General features: G+C 48.2%; 1 protein-coding gene across 1 annotated transcript; it reads right to left on the bottom strand.

The window, feature by feature from the left end:
• Window positions 1–103: 103 nt before the first annotated feature.
• Window positions 104–16,692, bottom strand: MARCHF2 (membrane associated ring-CH-type finger 2). The gene is made up of 5 exons (XM_033136726.1): window positions 16,548–16,692; window positions 7,947–8,175; window positions 3,757–3,952; window positions 2,216–2,425; window positions 104–319 (listed from the first exon to the last, which is right to left on the bottom strand). Exons 2-5 carry the CDS (start codon window positions 8,120–8,122, stop codon window positions 161–163), a joined length of 741 nt encoding a protein of 246 aa, XP_032992617.1. The 5' UTR covers window positions 8,123–8,175; window positions 16,548–16,692; the 3' UTR covers window positions 104–160.
• Between the last annotated feature and the right edge of the window lie 698 nt (window positions 16,693–17,390).

The following is a 17,390-nucleotide window of genomic DNA, read 5'->3' as shown; positions in this document are numbered from 1 at the left end:
TTCCCCCTTTGGTCGGGCTGATTGTTTAGGCGAGTCTTTTGCCGCTGTGGGCGAGAGAAAAGTGCAATCCCACTCTCCTTTCCTCCCTCCTCCCCCCCCCCCCCCGCCGCCGCCCCTGAAAGGGGAGGGCCCCCCTCGCCTACGGAGGGCCGCTCCTGGCTCATACGGTCGTCTCCTCGGCCTTCTTCTTCAGGAGCTTGGCGGAGAGCAGCGAGTGCGAGACAGGGTGCGGGTTCCTCGAGTCCGGGATCATCAGGCGGACTTTCTGATTGGTCCTTCGCCACTCTGAGTACAGCTGGCAATGGTAGCGGAATGACACCTGGCCGGCGGGGTCACAAGCGGGGGTGAGGAAGGAGAGCAAGAATAATCAGGGTCACCGTGGGAGAGAAGGCTCCACATTGCCGCTGTCTCAATGGGAAAACAAGAGGGCTAGGGTCAAAGCGTTTGCTCTGTACGAGAGCGACTAGAAACTGCCTTTGCATGAAACTCTTAATCTCAGGGTGGTGGGTTCGAGCCCCACATTGGGCGAAAGATCCCTGCATTGCGGGGGGTTGGATCTGACAACCCCCTGTGTATACCTGAAGGAGCATCTCCACCCCCATCGTTCAGCCCGGACACTGAGATCCAGCGCCGAGGGCCTTCTAGCGGTTCCCTCATTGCGAGAGGTGAGGTTACAGGGAACCAGACAGAGGGCCTTTTCGGTAGTGGCGCCCGCCCTGTGGAACACCCTTCCATCAGATGTCAAGGAAATAAGCAGCTATCCTATTTTTAAGAGACATCTGAAGGCAGCCCTGTTTAGGGATGTTTTTTAATATTTAAAGCTGTATTGTTTTAACATTCGTTTGGGAGCCGCCCAGAGTGGCTGGGGAAGCTCAGCCAGATGGGCAGTGTACAAATAAATTATTATTATTATTATTATTATTATTATTATTATTATTATTATTATTATTATTATTATTATTATTATTATCCCTTCCAAATCTATGGTCTAACAGGGATGTGTCCCACAGACCATACCAAGAGGCCCTTGGGCCTGTGCCTCACCCATTTTGCTTTTTCCACCTTGACAAATTTTAGACAATAAGCTCCTCTGTAAAGTACAAAGGAAGCTGGGTTACAGCACAGATTGTTGGGTTGGAGGATGGATGGCAACTAACAGATTGAGGTTGAATCCTGGTCCTGGGACTGGGGGCAGGCAGGTGTGGAGGACTGCCTGGTCCTGAATGGGGAACCTGTGCCCGTGAAGGACCAGATGTGCAGCCTGGGGGTCATTTTGGACTCACAGCTGTCCATGGAGGTGCAGGTCAATTCTGTCTCCAGGGCAGCTCCATCTAGTACGCAGGCTGAGACCCTCCCTGCCCACAGACTGTCTCGCCAGAATGGTGCATGCTTTGGTTATCTCTCGCATGGACTACTGCAATGTGCTCTACGTGGGGCAACCTTTGAAGGTGACCCAGAAACTACAACTAATCCAGAATGCGGCAGCTAGACTGGTGACTGGGAGCGGCCGCTGAGACAATATAACACCGCTCCTAAAAGCCCTACATTGGCTCCCAGTACATTTCTGAGCACAATTCAAAGTGCTGGTGCTGACCTTTCAAGCCCTAAACAGCCTCGGCCCAGTATACCTGAAGGAGTGTCTCCACCCCCATCACTCAGCCTGGACACTGAGGTCCCGCTCCGAGGGCCTTCTGGCGGTTCCCTCCCTGCGAGAAGCGAAGTTGCAAGGAACCAGGCAGAGGGTCTTCTCGGTGGTGGCGCCCGCCCCGTGGAACGCCCTTCCATCAGAGGTCAAGGAAATAAACAACTGTCTGACTTTTAGAAGACATCTGAAGGCAGCCCTGTTTAGGGAAGTTTTTAATGTTTGATGTTTTATCGTGTTTTTAATACTCTGTTGGGAGCCGCCTAGAGTGGCTGGGGAGGCCTGGCCAGATGGGCAGGGTATAAGTAATAAATTATTATTATTATTATTATTATTATTATTATTATTATTAGGTCCACCCAGCTCAGGTTTATCCGCATTTATTGGCAGTAGTAACTCTTTGGGAATTCAGGAGCTGGTCTTTCCCCACGGAGGTGCCAGGAACTGAAACTCGGACAAAGCAGGTGATCTATTACTGACCCACAACCTGCCCCCAAATAATAGTAAGGAGGAGGAGGAGACAAATTTAGTGGAAGAAGAACCCCGAGAAGGAAAGCGGGCGTGACCACTCACCAGTGTCCAAAGGACATAGATGGTAAAAAGTGCTATGGTCAGGGCAATCAGGCCGATGGCCTCCAGGCGGCTATTGAACTGCAGGTGATCTTGGGCACCGCGAAGGCAAAGCCAGCCGGAGATGGCAGCCAGCGGGGTGATGAAAAGGAAACACACCATGTCGCAGAACAGCGTCCGCTTCTCGTTGCGTGGGCCGGGGTCCTTCAGCCACTGGAGAGAAGGAAGGAAGAGACAGGGGGGAATTAATTTGTCAGAATGAAGGGGAAAGAATCGTGCGTTGAAAACTGTTGTCTGTGAGAATGAAAGAAAATTGTTATAAATTAGTTTGGGGATGGTATTTAACACCAGTCAGATTAAATAAAATAAAAATAAAAACAAGAATTCTGATGGAGCTGAAAGCTCTGTCTCTTGTTTGAGAACTCTCAGCACCGCCTTGTTTGTCCCAAACAAGTTTTATCTCTAGGGAGGAAAGAGGGTGCCTGAGCCTAAATCGAGAGCAAGCAACTGTCTGTGTTCCTGCTGTCCAGCAACACGCTGGAAATGATTTTGAAATCAAATAAACAAGGAAAATTCGGTGTTATGTTGGAGGGGATGCCAGGAAGCGGGGAATTATGTTCACATCTGCTGGGGTTGTAAATACAGGTGAAACTCGAATAGACTCATGACATGCAAGGCGAGATATGTCAAACCTTTATTTGTTATAATTGTGATGATTATGGCTTACTGCTGATGAGAACCCCAAATTAACAATCTCAACTTTGGGGGTTTTCATCAGCTGTATGCCATAATCATCACTATTATATCAAGCAAAGGCTTGACATATCTCGCTTTGCATGTCGTGAGTCTATCTCATATATTAAACTCCAGTAGCTAATGAAAAAATTGCTTACATAAATGGACTTTTCCACGATATTCTAATTTTTTGAGATTCACCTGTAGTTGTTTATTCCTTTGACATCGGATAGGAGGGCGTTCCACAGGGCGGGCGCCACTACCGAGAAGGCCCTCTGCCTGGTTCCCTGTAACTTTGCTCCTTGCAGAGTTCACGTAAATCCGAGGTGAGGGGAAGGTGGGAGGAGAAGTAAGGGCACTTGCACTCACAGGGGCTCAGCGAGGCCAGACCACCTCTGAGGAACAGCAGCATGTCATCCCTTGCAAGGACACCCCCTCCCCTTTCCAATAGGACAGTGCAGAGCTAGCAACAGTAGAAGATTTGGGCAGGATATTCAGGCGACTGCCATTTGTGAGCTTCCAAATATGTGTATCTGCCTATCCAGCCCCACTCCCTTGCCTCGGAGGACCCTAGAGAGAACCTCTGACGTGCAGAGGGCAGGGAGCGCCGCCTGATCTATTCCAGTTCCATGGAGAGATCGTGACGTTTCTGCTCCTTTTACACAATTTCATTTTGAGAATCTTTGGCCCGGGACAAAGCAGAATGCAAGTGTTCCAAAGAAACAGATTTGTTGGTCTCTTCCCCCACTCAAAACCTCTAGCCTGGAGATCGCGCCCTGCGGCAAGCGAGGGAAGGAAGCGCAACCCACCTCGATCAGGGGCCTGGGCCGCCGCTCCACGACAAACTCGGTGTGGCACAGTTCGCAGTAGCTCGTGTTGGAGGAGGAAAGCCACTTCTCCAGGCAGCTCTTGTGGACGGTCCCCAAGGTGCCTGTGCAATCGCAGGGCGAGAGCAGGCCTTCTCCGCTTCCGCCTTCGTGGCAGATCCGACAGATCGGGCCATCGCTGCAAGGAGAAGGCAAAAGAGAAGGGGGCTTAAGCCACTTTCAGAAGACCGGGGTGGGGGAAATGTGTATGGGCAATCTGTAAATTGTATTTCGAGGAGTCAAGTGATCTGACATGGTTACCCTTCCTGCCTCTGTTCCTGATAGGATCGTCCTACTCACGTGTAGGACATTGGCGGAGACACATGCCTGACTGGCATGTTCTCTCCCTCCTGGTCGGTTATTCGGGAGCTTCGAAAGCTTTCTTCAGTCTAAAAATCACAGCGACTGATACCAAGAGGCATCAGCACACTTACGATCCTGCATAACAGGGGTGTCCAACTTCCAAGAGACTGCGATCCACTCCCAGAGTTAAAAATTGGCAGTGATCTACCCCCTTTTGGGGGGGGGGTTCAGGTCAAAGTTGTTGAGCTTTTTTTTTTTTAGGAAGGAAAGCCCTGTTTTTTGGGGTTCACATAAAAGTTGTTGAGCTTTTTTAGGGAGGAGGAAAGCTACATTGAGCTTTTTTTTAGGAAGGAAAGCCGTTTTTGGTGGTTCAGGTCATTTTAGGGGTGCAGGGCAAAGATGCTGAGGTGTTTTTAGGAGGGCCAAAGTTTTTTAGCTTCTTTGGGGGGAGCCACTGATCTGCCAGTGATCAACCACAGACGTCCAGTGATCTACCGGTAGATCACGATATACCTGTTGGACATGCCTGCTGCAGAGTATTGGCAGTTTGCGTATCAGAACTCAGTAGCACAGCATTTTGGCTAATCTACTTTTACATATAATACCCTCGGAGCATTCTGACTTAGCTCCTTCCCCTTTCTCATCAGACAGCAATGAGAGAAAGAACCAAGGACCATAGTCCCACTTCACCAAACACAGTAATACCAAAACATCGTCTCCGTCATTTCCCTCATTGTGGAATGAAAACAAACACCGTCATATGATAGACGACAATACCATGACTTGAAACACAGAGCAAGAATCCTAACAGTTCCTTCCCCCTCCCCTTGCCTCTTGTTACCGGTAAGTTCTTTGATGGCACGAAGAACAGCCTTTAATGTCTTTAATCAGCTGGGAGGAAGTGACAGTGCTAGGTACCTTATTTGATGTTGGACATTGTTTTGAGAAAGTGAGGCATCGGGAGTAGGTGGCTAATGAATTATCTGCACGTAGCCAGTCGGGCAAGCCAAACAGCCTACTAACTATAAATCGGATGGTTGTGAGTTTTTGAGAAGCTTGGGCACGGACTGATCGGCCACAGGGCCGTGCAACCTTAGGCTAGCTGGGGGAGTCACTTTGCCGCTTCTTAAGGGCTTCCAAGTGGCAGATTGAGGTGCTTGCTTGGTGTGTATATACTGCTTGCTGTTTAGAACAAAATCTTTAATCTTCTCACCCGCTGGCGTTTTGTATTACCGTATATTCTGGCGTATAAGACTACTTTTTAATCCAGCAAAATCTTCTCAAAAGTCGGGGGTCTTCTTATACGCCGGGTGGAGAATCTGCAGTTGAGTATATCACAAGCTCTGTATTTTAACTGGAAAAGTTGGGGGTCGTCTTATACGCCCAGTCGTCTTATACGCCGGAAAATACGGTACTTCTGAATCTCATTTTGAAAGAACCACCTTGCATTTGGCAACACAAAAGCCTCGTGGCTTTGATGGCTTAGACTGCGACCCGAAAACACCTCTGCGACCTTTTGGGTTTTTAGGACCATTGTGTCTGCTAACCAAAAAAGATTCTGAACTTGATCAATTCACCACAGGTCAGCCCTCATTTGTTTCTTGGGGTCTGTGCATGATGGAGAACCTCCGGCCAAGGAGTTAATTTGGCCTAGGGGGCCATTTCCCCAAAACCACACCCACCTGTCAATCAACTGAAGTCGCTGTGTGACGTCGGGTGATGATGGACAGGTGGTGGGGCTCAAATCTATGCTGGCTGCGACCACGAGTTCCCCACAGAGAACTGGCACACGGCTGAAACAGCAGGATTTCACACCTACTGATCAGCTGGTGAGCAGACCTCCGGCAAATTTAGGATTGAATCCTGCCGGGTGCTGCTCCGGCAATATGTAGGGAGCGTGCTGGAGAAGCAGGCCGCCGCCGCCCCCCCCCCCTCAGGTCAACTTGGACAGATGGGCGGTCCTGCTCACCAATCAATCACCATAAATCCTTGTGACATCAGATGATTGGCAGACGGGCGTTCCCGTCCGCCACTTAAAGTTGGCCTGAGGCGGCAGGGAGATAAAGATCTGGCCCGCCAGGCCAAAAACATCCCCCTTCCCTGATTGACAGTCTTGAACAGGCTTGCTTTTTCTCAGCCCTCACGTAAGGACCGAGGGCATGGACAGGAGCAGGTGGGAAGGTCGACTGCATCTGCCTGCATCTTTCCACCCTCTGGAAAACAAACGCATTCCGCTTCGTGTGTTCCACCTGAGAACGTAGAGAATGTGAGATAAGTTCCAGCAGGCAGCAGCGGAAGCCTCACAAAGGGTGTCTGGAGAGATTGTGCGCAGGGGGCGAGTTAGTCGGACTAACAGGAAGGGACCTTAGATAAGCCGCTCCAGCGCAGGAAGAAACACAGGAAGTTGCCTTCTACAGAGTCAGACCTTTGGTCCATCTAGGTCAGTGCAGCCTACACTATCTGGCAGTGGCTCCCCGGGGTTCTAGACAGGGAGATTCTCCCGACTGTACATGGAGATGCCGCGAACTGAACCCAGGTGCTTTCTGAACGCAACGCCCGGGTTGCATCCCTTCTTCCTCAAACCCCAGTGCTAGAAATTCGCCCGTCGCCAGGCACGTTCTACCCCTGGCATGGGTCCAATCGCGACCACGCGGAGATCTCTAGGTGCCAGGCTGGCGGCTGACATCGCCATCTGGCTGGCCCTTCCAGGTGACTTAAGCAGGTCAGCAGAAGGGTTTGTTTGAACACTTCTGCTATGGGGAAGCTCTTTAGACTGAGTAGGTAAATAGGTATGGGGGAATGCAAAATGTCCCTTAGAGGAGGATCTGAAACATTTCCCTTAAAGCTTGATTTTGCTTTATTCCGCATTGTTTTACTTTATATTTTAAACTTCTTTGAGACTGTTTCTTTAAAATACAAAGCGGTATAGAAATGAAATTAATTCTTCCTCTTCTTTTTCTTCTTCTTTTTCTTCACTGGGGGGAAAATGGTACCTAGACATTCCTGTTGGGAGATTCATTCCCCATGTGCAGTCATGGGTTTGCTGTATATCACATGACTGGCTGGGTATGTGTTTTGATTCCACAGGAATGGGATGTGACGAAGACAGGATGTTTGTCTTACTGTGCTCCCTGAAGTCGGAATATTGTCCTTTGTTCTTTCTCTTTGCTATCTAATGCCAGAGATAGAGGGAGCCATGATGCAGTGCTCCGTGTGTATTTATATGTAAATAAAGTAATTACCCTAAATGCTGAGTTGTTGAGTTGTTACGCAACTGCACAAACCACTGAGGATCCCTAAGTGTGCTGATGTCTTCTGGCATCAGTCGCTGTGATGTTCAGGCTGAGGAATGCTTTTGAAGCTCCCGAACGATTACCCAGGAGGGAGGGAACATGCCAGTCGGGCATGTGTCTCTGCCAAGCTCCTACTCGTGTGTAGGACACCCTGACAATTCCATTGTGGCAACCATAACCTAGGTTAAGGTGCCAAAAAGAAGTGCCTAGCCCTAGACAACCTGTTGTGGCAACCACAACCCAGGTTTAATATATCTGAGTTTCTAACACTGCTCAAACTACGTAGGGTTCCAGTCCTCTGAATAAAAGGCTGTTTTAAGTGGGTAACAGGAGGAGGCACAGACTTGCGTATCATTATGTTTTTGCAGATGTCCTTCCAACTCTGTCCTCGCCCCCAATCATCGCTAAAAGGCTTTCTGCTTCTTTGACTCTAAACTGAACTTGGCCCTTCAGGGTCAAAGGACGCCGGCTTGCCGGCTAACCAGGCTCACATCCCCCGGACCAATCCATCGCAAACCTGGGGCGCCCCGGCCTCACCTCTGCGTCCCCAGGGCTTTGATGACTGTCGAGAGCAGCCGTCCGTCCTTGGCCGTGACTTGGGTGACGTACTGAGGGCGCCCAAAGTCGGAATCTTCCACCGACTTGGACAACGCAGCGCTGCCCGGGCAGTCACACAGCGAGCCGGGGAGGTGGCAGCAGTCGCCCGTTGTCATGGCAACCGAGGATGCGCCGGCATCAGCAGCCAGAGAGCAGAATCATGGTAGGCCTGAGGAAGAGACAGAAAGCGCTGGTCAAAGTCGGGCCCAGTACAACTCGTGGATTGTCGCTTTGCTGGTCAATTGGGGCAGGGGTACCTCGGGGGGGGGGTGTCCCCTCCCTGCTGCTCACTAGCTACACACAAAACACACACACACACACACACACACAAACACTTACATTGCTGCCCAGAAATTTTTAGAAACCAAAAAAATATTGTGATTTTTGGACCAACAAACAGAATGAATTTCAGCAGGGACAAATGTCAGAGTCTACACTCAGGCAGAAAGAACGACGTGTATCTTGAGCAGAAAACCATAAACCATGGTTGGAGGGGGGGAAACAGAGCTGGAAGGACATCTGCAAAAACGTAATGATACACGTCGATCTTCGCACACTTAGGTGAGGAATCATTTGATTATATGCTTCCTTAAGAGTTTTCAATTTAATTCAATGCATGTAACTAATATTATTATTCATTATTTTCAGTTGTTATCTCCGAGAAACGTAGAAAAAAGCAGGATATACTTATACGATTTCTTCAAACTTATACGACCCCTTAAGACTCAGCTGATGAAGGTGAATACATCCTGGTTTCTGATCCATAACTGACTTTTCTGACTTTTGCTCAATGACTGAAACTAAGATCTTCACATCAAACCTGACTATGGACTAACATGAACTTGTTTCTATTCAAAGACTCTCATTTCCAATACTGTAACGGATTATTGTGTTGTACATATCCCTGTGAGTTTGAGTTTGTAATCTCTGTTTGAGTTTGTAATCTCTGTCTGAATATATGTATTTGAACGGATTAGTTTTTGTTATAATTTACTATTGATTTGCGAGTAGGGACTACTCCCACTATTGAAACTTATATTGGCCAGATACAGGTGGGTAGCCGTGTTGGTCTGCCATAGTCAAAACAAAATCAAAAATTCCTTCCAGTAGCACCTTAGAGACCAACTGAGTTTGTTCTTGGTATGAGCTTTCGTGTGCATGCACACTTCTTCAGATACCAATATCCAGATATCTGAAGAAGTGTGCATGCACACGAAAGCTCATACCAAGAACAAACTCAGTTGGTCTCTAAGGTGCTACTGGAAAGAATTTTTGATTTTGTTTTGATATTGGCCAGAGTTCTTGATGTGCTTTTTTTTCCCTGGAGGACCATGGCAGCTACTGAGGAGAGGAGACAGAGAGATCACCAAGCATACCTGTCTCTTTCCTAAGTCCAGCGCAGCTTGCTTTCCCCTGCCATGCAGCAGGACGCCAACATGGACCAGGAACGCAAGAGGACTCTTTGGGTCTGACAGAAATGCAGTCAAGACCCCAACAAGCAGCTTCCTGAAGTTTATTCAAACGGAAATAAAAGAGGAGGCAAAAGGTTGCTTCGAGAAAATAAGGCAAATGGTTTGGTCTAAGCCAGGCATAGGCAAACTCCGGCTCTCCAGATGTTTGGAACTACAATTCCCATTATCCCTGACCACTGGTCCTGTTAGCTGGGATGATGGGAATTGTAGTCCCAAACATCTGGAGGGCTGGAGTTTACCTATGCCTGGTCTAAGCCTATCTTCCTTGCTGCGGTTACTTACTTGCTTTTTTAAAATTTGGATTTTGCATTCTATTCATATATATATATATATAAATATATATATAACATTTTTATCAAATTTTCCGTTTTACAATTAAAAGTACTCATTTTTACATCCTTATCAATGACTTCCCTTCTTCTCTTTCCACGGTTCATTTTACATATAATAAATCCCTGCATATTTTTAAAAAACTAAACCATTCAGTATTCAATTACGTATTACATTAAAAAAAATAAAAAAATTCCTTCCAGTAGCACCTTAGAGACCAACTAAGTTTGTTCTTGGTATGAGCTTTCGTGTGCATGCACACTTCTTCAGATTACATCAAAGCTTATTTACACTGTTGAATTTATCTTAATGCTGCCAGCGTTTTCAGCTGCACACAGTTATTTCCCATATATTCAATAAACGTTTTCCAATCTTCTCTAAATCTATGTTCTTCTTGTTCTCTTATTCTATATGTTAAGTCTGCAAGCTGCACACATTTTCTTTGCTTGGGACCTCGCTCGTTTTCCATTTGTGGCTAACAAAACACGGGCCACAGTAGTGGCATACATTTTTTGACCCCTGGGAATTTCAGTCTGAATTATGCCCAACAAAAAAGACTCTGTTTTGGGGGGGGAAAGTACTTTTAAACATTTCCCCCCAATTCATTATGGATCATTTCCCAATACTCTTTTACCCTTTTGCGAGTCCACCACATATGAAAGAACGTTCCCTCAACCTCTTTGCATCTCCAGCACTTATCTGATTCAGTCTTATACATCTCAGCGAGCCTACTCAGAGTTAAAATACCATCTGTGAATCTTCCCCGCTGCGATGACTTACAATCGAGTGTAAAATAGCAGCGTTTAAGGTCAAGAGACTATACGGCATCAAAGCTCCTTTTAAGAGTTTCTGGCTCAGGTGAGTCTTGAGTGGACAGGTAACACGGTCCACCGTCCTAATCACAATGCACTCAGGTCAGTGGGAAGGATGCCTGGGGGGGGGGTCAGAGGCTGAGACGCTCTGTGGATGGGTCATCCAGGTTACAAAAAGAAGACTTTCTTCAGCTTCTGTGTCTCATTCATCAAGGCAAAATGGAGAAAAAGACACTGGCAGTCTTAAAATGGCAAATGACCATAAGTGAGGCCTGTACACACACTCTATCAAAAAGAAACATAGAGCTGAAAGGAACCCTTTCAATACAGTGGTAGCTTGGTTTTCGAACAGAATGCGTTCCGGGAGTCCGTTCCGACTCCCAGAACCGTTCAAAAATCAAAGCGCAGCTTCCGATTAGCAGCAGGAGTATCCTGCAGCCAATTGGAAGCCCCGCCGGACATTCGGCTTCCGAAAATCGCCCGAAAACCGGAACGTTCAATTCCGGGTTTTGATTGTTCGGGAGCCGATTTGTTCAGGAGCCAAGGCATTCGGCTCCCAAGGTACAACTGTACAAGAATATGCAGAGCTCTGTCCTTTTTAGGGATTGAACCTGCAACCTTGGAGTTATCAGCACCATGCTCTAACGCAGGGGTCCCCAAACTAAGGCCCGGGGGCCGGATGCAGCCCAATCGCCTTCTAAATCCGGCCCGCGGACGGTCCGGGAATCAGTGTGTTTTTACATGAGTAAAATGTGTCCTTTTATTTAAAATGCACCTCTGGGTTATTTGTGGGGCCTGCCTGGTGTTTTTACAAGAGTAGAATGTGTGCTTTTATTTAAAATGCACCTCTGGGTTATTTGTGGGGCCTGCCTGGTGTTTTTACATGAGTAGAATGTGTGATTTTATTTTAAAATGCATCTCTGGGTTATTTGTGGAGCATAGGAATTCGTTGATTTTTTTTTCAAAATGAATCTCTGGGTTATTTGTGGGGCATAGGAATTCGTTCCTCCCCCCCCCCCCAAAATAGCCCGGCCCCCACAAGGTCTGAGGGGTGGTGGATCGGCCTACAGCTGAAAAAGGTTGCTGACCCCTGGCATAACAGCTGCCATCGGGGACTTTCTCCTGCACTCCCCAAGGAGCATCGCCCTGGAGCATGGAGGGAAATTCAACAGGTGCCTCTTTGAGAAGGAAGTCCCCCCACTGGGGCATATGCCCTTTGCTGAAGCCCTTGTAGCTCAGCGGCAGAGTTTTTATTAGTATTATTAGTATTATTTTATTAGTATTATAAATGCCATCACCAACTTTTATTTAAAATGCATCTCTGGGTTATTTGTGGGGCCTGCCTGGTGTTTTTACACGAGTAGAATGTGTGCTTTTATTTAAAATGCACCTCTGGGTTATTTGTGGGGCACAGGAATTCGTTCATATTTTTTTCCAAATTTTAGTCCGCCCCCCCCCCAAGGTCTGAAGGGCTGAAAAAGTTTGCTGACCCCTGCTCTAACGTCCAACCAACTGAGCTATCCAAGCATGTCAATAGAAATCACACACATCCTATTCTGCATTTGTGCAGGCCCCAGATTCTCACAAATATATTAGCAACAACACGGTTTCAAAGGTGAAGGAATGCAATGTGTGTGCAACAGGGCAGGGTGTGTGTATCGGACAACATAGCAGACTTTGTATTTATGTCTTAGTTAATTAAAGAACAAAAAGGCGGGGGGGAAATCTCCCAAGAGGATCCCCATTGTTCAAGAAATGCACGCGGCCTGCATCAGTCAGCAAATGTCCAGGAAGGAAGGAAGGAAGGACTGTTCCTGGAAAAAGAGCTGCCTTTCTGGTCTTCATCGTTCTGAAAAAGCAGTCGCTTGGATAATAAAATAGGGAACATCTCCTCCCTTTTCACTTGGTTGATTTCTAAGCACCCGACCCAAGGAAGGCAACATCCCTTAAAACTTAGCCAGGGTGAAACTGGCCCCACAACCGGTTGAGCGCCAACTCTTCTCTGGAGTGAGGGAGAACTACCGTACTTTGGCTATGCATTCTCAAAACGCACAGCTCAAAGTCTTAAGATGTGTGTTGCACAGCCCCAATAGAAAAGCAACAAAGAGTATATCGTGGCACCTTAAAGACTTTGCCAGTTTATTGTGCCATGGACGTCTGTAGACTGCAGGCTACTTCACCAAGGGTTATCCTAAAATAGCGGGTATGGGAGGATGGATGATGATACAACCTTGATGGCAGAAAGTGAGGAGGAATTAAAGAACCTTTTAATGAGGGTGAAAGAAGAGAGCGCAAAATATGGCCTGAAGCTCAACATCAAAAAAACTAAGATCATGGCCACTGGTCCCATCACCTCCTGGCAAATAGAAGGGGAAGAAATGGAGGCAGTGAGAGATTTCACTTTCTTGGGTTCCATGATCACTGCAGACGGTGACAGCAGTCACGAAATTAGAAGACGCCTGCTTCTTGGGAGAAAAGCAATGACAAACCTAGACAGCATCTTAAAAAGCAAAGACATCACCTTGCCGACAAAGGTCCGTATAGTTAAAGCTATGGTTTTCGCAGTAGTGATGTATGGAAGTGAGAGCTGGACCATAAAGAAGGCTGATCGCCGTAGAATTGATGCTTTTGAATTCTGGTGCTGGAGGAGACTCTTGAGAGTCCCATGGACTGCAAGAAGATCAAACCTATCCATTCTCAAAGAAATCAGCCCTGAGTGCTCACCAGAAGGACAGATCCTGAAGTTGAGGCTCCAGTACTTTGGCCACCTCATGAGAAGAGAAGACTCCCTAGAAAAGACCCTGATGTTGGGGAGGATGGAGGGCGCAAGGAGAAGGGGACGACAGAGGACGAGATGGTTGGACAGTGTTCTCGAAGCTACTAACATGAGTTTGGCCAAACTGCGAGAGGCAGTGAAGGATAGGCGTGCCTGGCGTGCTCTGGTCCAAGGGGTCACGAAGAGTCGGACACGACTGAACGACTGAACAACAACAACAACATGGGAGGATGGAACTCTCCATTAATTGTGTAGCATATCCTTCCAATGCAAATAGCAGCTTCAAAGGAGCTGGTCGCACAGCAAGGGAGGAAAGGGTTAACTCCCACCCTACACTTCTGCCTGCTCCAATCCAGTTAATTATCAATACCTGCTTTCCGTTGGGTCCTATTCATATTTAAAAAACAACAACACATGCATGTTAAGTCTAGTTGGGTCCGTAAACATAATTAAGTTTTCCCACAAATTCCACTGAGCTTCATGATGGGAGTAGGAATTCAAACCCCAATCTCCCAAGCCCTCGTCCGTCACTCTAACCATTATGCCACACTGGCCCTTTAGAGTCCTTCCGCTATGGGGCAAGCTCTATAAATTAAGCAATAGGTAAAAAAAAATATGGGGAAAGCGAAATGTCACTTAGAGAAGAATCTGAAATATTTTCCCGGAATATTTTCCCCGTACTGTAAATGTATCATAACTTTTAAATAAATGTTTAAATAAAATAATTATAAAGCCACGCACACAATGACGTAAGCCATCCTAATATTCTGTATGAATGCACGCAGATAAGAATATCATGTTAGAAAGGCAGCCTCTGCACTTTAAATATCCTAAGTCGGGTTTTAGGAAAAAAGAGCAAAGCCAGTGCAACAGAACGTTCGACACAAGCTTCACTCTGCTGGATTCAGTATCATGGCCCTCCACAACCACACACACACACACACACAGTTTAGCAGAGTAAGAATCACGTCAAGGTCAACACTTGCCATTTGGCCCACAACCACAAGCAATCTCTGGGCTCCCAGATGGACATCAAAGATGGACCAGTAGCCTGACTCACTCCAAGGCAGTTTCCGGTGTTCCTAAGCAGTACACACAAAGTTTGGGGGGTCATTCCCACCCTAAAAACAGCCCAGAACTCACAAGGGCAGTCTTTTATCTATTTAATCTATATCCTGCCCATCCTCCCAAAGGAGTCCAAGGTGGTTTCTGGTACCACTGGCTGAGACCAAGATGAAGATCAGTGAGGTGGCAGCTGTGTTTGAAATTAGCCGGGTGCCTGGCGCAGTTTGCACCCAACTATCAGCTACTTAAAAGGGACGCGGGTGGCGCTGTGGTCTAAACCACTGAGCCTAGGGCTTGCCGATCGGAAGGTCGGCGGTTCGAATCCCCGTAATGACGGGGTGAGGTCCCGTTGCTCTGTCCCAGCTCCTGCCCACCTAGCAGTTAAGCATGACAAAGTGCAGGTAGATAAGTAGGTACTGCTCCAGCGGGAAGGTAAACGGCGTTTCCGTGCGCTGCTCTGGTTCGCCAGAAGCGGCTTAGTCATGCTGGCCACATGACCCGGAAAAACTGTCTGCAGACAAACGTCGGCTCCCTCGGCCAGCGCCGCAACCACAGAGTCATTCACAACTGGACTTAACTGTCAGAGGTCCTTTACCTATCGGCTACTTGCGACCAACAGGAAGATGCCTGGGCACCAGGATGGAGCCTGACACCATCTGAAGGCTCATGCCTGGGGATCCTTGGAACTGGACTGTTTCCACACACTCATGCCCCATCCTGTAGAATTCTATCTGTTTTATCTTACCTGCACAATCAGAATGAATTTCAGGAACCAAAATGCTTTTTCTGCGCCGCCTAAGCAGGACCAGTGAACAACGCCATAGCTAACTGTTGTCGCTTGTCTTCACTTACTCTACCCCACTGCCCTGCTCACAGTTTCTTAAGTTATTCTTAAGTTATGAATGGTCCGTGTCCCTACTATTAAGAAAAAGAGCCGGGATAGGCCAAGCGACTTTTCTTCTTACGTTCTCAAAGTTCTATACCTAGCTCAAGGTTGTCATCCGAACGAGCCAGATGTTTAACTGATATTCAGCCACAGTCAGTCCATCATTTGAAAAATAAGACCTTGCCCCAAAATGACAAGCATATATTCTGTTTTGGCAACTGTAACCTTGGTTTAAGGAGCTATTTGGCACCCAGTTTATACACCTGAGTTTCTAACACAGCCCAGGACGCCCAGCCATCTTCTTCCTTGGCTAAAGCACCCCTCGCCCCCCCCCCACTTCTACTTCACACAATGTTAAAGTAATGCAGAGCATTCACTGCCACAAGAGCTGTACTGGGGACCTTTTGGTCTTCTAGGTGTTGCTGAACTACAACTGCCATCACACCCACCAACCTTGGCCGTTGGCTATGCTTTCCAGGGCTGACGGGAGATGCCGTTTGGCAACATCTGGAGGGCCAAAGGTACAGGACGTAGAATCATAGCTGTCAACTTCCCCCATTTTTTGCGGGAAATGCCCTTATTCCAGCGCCGTTTCCCATTGCAAAAAAAAAGGGAAAGTTGACAGCTATGGCCGTTTCCCAATGCAAAAAAAAAAGGAAGGTTGACAGCTCTGTGTAGAATCTCCCATTGAATTACGGGGCAGTCCAGTGCTCACACACCAACTGTTGAACTGTCTGGACCTTTCCTGTTACGGCTGACGAGTTCACTAGTTAGTATTTACCTAGGTCCTCCCCTCCCCACCCCATTTTTGAAGATGCAGGGACCTTCTTTCAGTTGGTAAGATTCGTTCAACAGTGGGACAGTCTCCCCAGGGATGTGGTGGCCTCTCCTTCTTTTTCCCAGCAGAGGTTGGGTGGCCACCTGTTACCTGAGATTCCTGCATGGTTGGACTAGATGACCCTCGGGCTCCCTCCCATGGAGCCTCCATATCCAGAGGCAGTGTACCTGCAGCCTTCCCACTGGGGTGGGGATTTGGGAGCAGGGTTCTGGGTTAGGCTGGCCTATTCTGAGGCGGGGAGGGGGGGGGGAGTCGATCCAGCAAGGCAGAGCCCCTCCAAAGGCACCCGCAGGCCCCCCTCCTGCCCCCTTCCTGGAGCGCCTGTCACTCAACCCCAAGCCCCGCCCCCTTCCCCTCCGTACCTGCGCCCCGCCCCTTCCGCCAGAGCCCCGCCCTTCCGCCGGCCCGTTCCTTGGCGCCTTCCCTTCAGGGCCGAAGCTCCGGCCGCCCCATCTCCCCAGGCTGGCGGATGCTGAGGAAGAAGAAGCGCGGAAGGAGGAGGAGGAGGAGGAGGAGGCGGCCGCCTCCGCCTGCCTCTGTCAGCGGCGTCCGCACCTGACTGGAAGCGCCCGGCACGCCCACTTTCCCCCTCCGCTCAGCCAATCAGTTCCCGGGCCAGCGGGGAAGGCTTCGGAAATCAGCCAATGGCGCGGCCTCGAGCGAAGCGGCGCCCTCCCCCTTTTGGGAGGGGAGCGCTCGCGCACGCGCAATCGGGCGGCGCAGCGCGAGGCGTAACGGTCACGGCCCAGGCGGCCAATCAATCCGCTGCTGCTGTCCGGGGTTGGGGGGGAAGAAGAGGAAGAGAAGGGGCGGGGCCTCTTACGACGCCCAGCCACGCCTCCTGGTTGGATCTGCTCCAAACCTAGGGGGAAAAGCGAGAGATTCTCATCGGAGCAGACGTGGATTTTAGGTTCCCATTCGAACAAGGATGCAGTTCCCTCTTTAAGTGGACAAATATAGAGGGTGAAAAAATGCCATCAAAATTTATTAGTGTTTTTTTTCTTTCTTTCCGGATTTTAATGACGAATAAAGTTCCTTTAAATAGCACTTTAAATAAAAGAAACAGCCCCAAAAGCAAACATTAAGTGAAACCGAGCCTACCCAACTGAGTGGGCATTTAAATAATAATAATAATAATAATAATAATAATAATAATAATGCAAAAAGGACATACCGATCTTAAAAAAAATAAACTGACAGCTCCA

Source organism: Lacerta agilis, chromosome 18, assembly GCF_009819535.1.
Source record: "Lacerta agilis isolate rLacAgi1 chromosome 18, rLacAgi1.pri, whole genome shotgun sequence".
Taxonomy (NCBI): Eukaryota; Metazoa; Chordata; class Lepidosauria; order Squamata; family Lacertidae; genus Lacerta; species Lacerta agilis.
Note: the sequence above shows the minus strand (reverse complement) of the source record. Positions and strands in the feature narration are given on the sequence as shown.

Coding starts and splice junctions, on each gene's coding strand:
- MARCHF2 (XM_033136726.1), bottom strand. CDS start 8,122: ATGACAACGGGCGACTGCTGCCACCTCCCCGGCTCGCTGTGTGACTGC. Junction 3,953..7,946: donor AAAGCCCTGGGGACGCAGAG/GTGAGGCCGGGG, acceptor TTCTCCTTGCAG/CGATGGCCCGATCTGTCGGA. Junction 320..2,215: donor TCTATGTCCTTTGGACACTG/GTGAGTGGTCAC, acceptor CCCGCCGGCCAG/GTGTCATTCCGCTACCATTG.